We start from the raw sequence: 2,475 nt of genomic DNA on the forward strand, positions 1-2,475 counted from the left end.
AAATAAAATAAAATATGCCCCGTTTCAGAATGAAAATCCACTTTTAGATTTTTCTAAAATTCTGAAAATACACAAAGTAATGTATATTTTCGCAAACACATACACTAAGTATTTTTGTTGAGCAAGAGACTTATAATTAAACTAATGATATTAAATTAAACAACATGATTCAACAAATTAATCATATTAAAAAAATATTAATATCATGCATATTACATTTATATGAAATTAATTAAATCAACCACAAAGGTGATTATTTCACAAAATTAATTTTAGGTCACGGTCCTTTTAAGCAAAGGATGTTTAGTCCATGGTCCATTGGATAGTCGGTGCAAGACCAGAAATTGGAACACATTGAACCACAAAGGTAATTGCTCCACATAATTAATTTTAGGTCATAGTCTTTTTAGTAAGAGGCCGTTTAGTCCATGGTCCATTCAAAAAATTAACAAAAACGCATAAAAGGCTCTGATGTCAATGTCAGTCATATATAACTGATATATATGTTAGTTGAACAAATCAAATGCGGAAGCGGGTTATTAATTCATACCTTGAAATCGCTCCAAAAGCGGATGAATAAGAACCGGTGGATCACTTGCGTTTCACGTTCTTGAACCTCCAAACTCGACGGTGAGTAGGTGCCACGAAAACGAGCACAAACTATATTTCCACAAACTAAGTACCTTGTAGAACCTCAATTTTCTCTCCAAAGGACACTAAGGGATTTGGGTGATTCTTCACAACTAATGTTTGAATACTAGAAGACTTACTCACTAACTTGAATGCTCACTTAGAACTCTCTAGCTTAATCTCCATACTTGGTTTATCTCTTGCTAAACTCACTACTATTGAGTTGTAGTCTTTTCTTCTACTTCTTATTATTCCTACAAATGAAACTAGAAGCCTATTTATATTTAAACTTCAAGTATCCTCTCTTGGCAAGTGTCAAAGAAGAATCAAACACTTGGATCAAGTTCTAACACTTGTTTAGCATGGATTAAACATATGGAGTATGTGATCAAACACTTATTAGCATCATGCAAACACATGGTGACAAGAAACAAGACACATGTTTCACAATGGCTTGGTTAGTTGGAGAAGGATTTTTCTTTTGACAAAGTCAAGTACATGACTTTATATAACCACCCAAGATGAATTTGGGCATGCACATACACAATGGGTCCCCAATTTCTAACACTTTCCATAAAATTATGGGAAGAGGATATATCGAATTTAGTAGATTTGTTGATCAGACCACCATCATCATTGTGAAACGATTCTGCTGCTCAGTGTGAAGGTGAAAAGTTATCAGTCGTGCATATAGAAGGTATGGCGGGACTTGGGAAAACGAAACTAGCTCGAACACTCTATAATGATGAATCCGTTATCAAACATTTCGAACTCAGAATATGGGTCACTGAACCTGTTGTTTTTCATCTAAGTGAGGTTTTAAAAATGATCATAAGTTACGTTAAAACTAATGATGTTAAACATGATTATGGATGTCTTGATCTGACAATGATGCTTCAAGAGATGTTGAAAGGGAAGAAGTATCTGCTAGTACTTGACGACTTTTGGGATGTCAAGAATTCCGACATCTGGGATACGCTAAAATCGAGGTTGACGTCTGGTGCTCATGGAAGTAAGATTTTAATCACTAGTTGTAAAATCAATGTTGCACGGAGTGTCCGATGGATGACCACTACATATCACTTGCAACAATTATCAACAGATGATTGTTGGTCAATTATCAAGGAAAAGGCATTTTCATCTCCTCAGAGCAGGGCATCGGAGAATCCAGAAATGGTTAAAATAGCAAAGGATCTAGCAAGAAAATGCTGTGGTTTACCACTTGCTGCCAGAATATTGGCCTACATTTTGGCCTCGAAAACAAAAGAAAGTGAATGGGATTTCATTCAAGAATGCTTTAAAACAAGAAAACATTCAAAATATCATACGCAGATCTATCCAGCATTAAAGTTAAGTTACGACCATCTTCCGTCATCAGCTCTAAAACAATGCTTTTTAATAGACAATATATTTCTGTTACCTTATTTATCTGGGAGAATATACGATATGCAATAAAGTCTCCCAGATTTTCCTGTAACTCTATTTATATGATTTTATGGAATAAGAATAACCAACGGATTGATTAACATCCGATATGGTATCAGAGCAGACATCTTCACCAAGGGCCTTCCTCGAGTATTGTTTGTTCGTTTTCGTTCTAGTCTTAACGTGTGCTCCTCTCCCGTTATGACTAAGGGGGTGTAATAGACAATATATTTCTGTTACCTTATTTATCTGGGAGAATATACGATATGCAATAAAGTCTCCCAGATTTTCCTGTAACTCTATTTATATGATTTTATGGAATAAGAATAACCAACGGATTGATTAACATCCGATACTTTTCTTACTCTTCTATATTTCCCATGGGTTACGAGATCGATAGAGAGGAGATAATTAAATTAT

At 34.8% G+C, this 2,475-nt stretch overlaps 1 protein-coding gene across 1 annotated transcript; it reads left to right on the forward strand.

Annotated features, from left to right (window-relative positions):
* Positions 1 to 1,329: 1,329 nt before the first annotated feature.
* On the forward strand, positions 1,330 to 2,085 carry LOC113351303 (putative disease resistance protein RGA3). The gene has a single exon (XM_026595317.1). The coding sequence runs from the start codon at positions 1,330 to 1,332 to the stop codon at positions 2,083 to 2,085; it is 756 nt and encodes a 251-aa protein (XP_026451102.1).
* Positions 2,086 to 2,475: the final 390 nt, after the last annotated feature.

Source organism: Papaver somniferum, chromosome 2 (assembly GCF_003573695.1).
Source record: "Papaver somniferum cultivar HN1 chromosome 2, ASM357369v1, whole genome shotgun sequence".
Classification (NCBI taxonomy): Eukaryota; Viridiplantae; Streptophyta; class Magnoliopsida; order Ranunculales; family Papaveraceae; genus Papaver; species Papaver somniferum.

What these genes read in the sequence shown, in the direction of transcription:
- LOC113351303 (XM_026595317.1), top strand. Translation starts at nt 1,330, where the DNA reads ATGGCGGGACTTGGGAAAACGAAACTAGCTCGAACACTCTATAATGAT.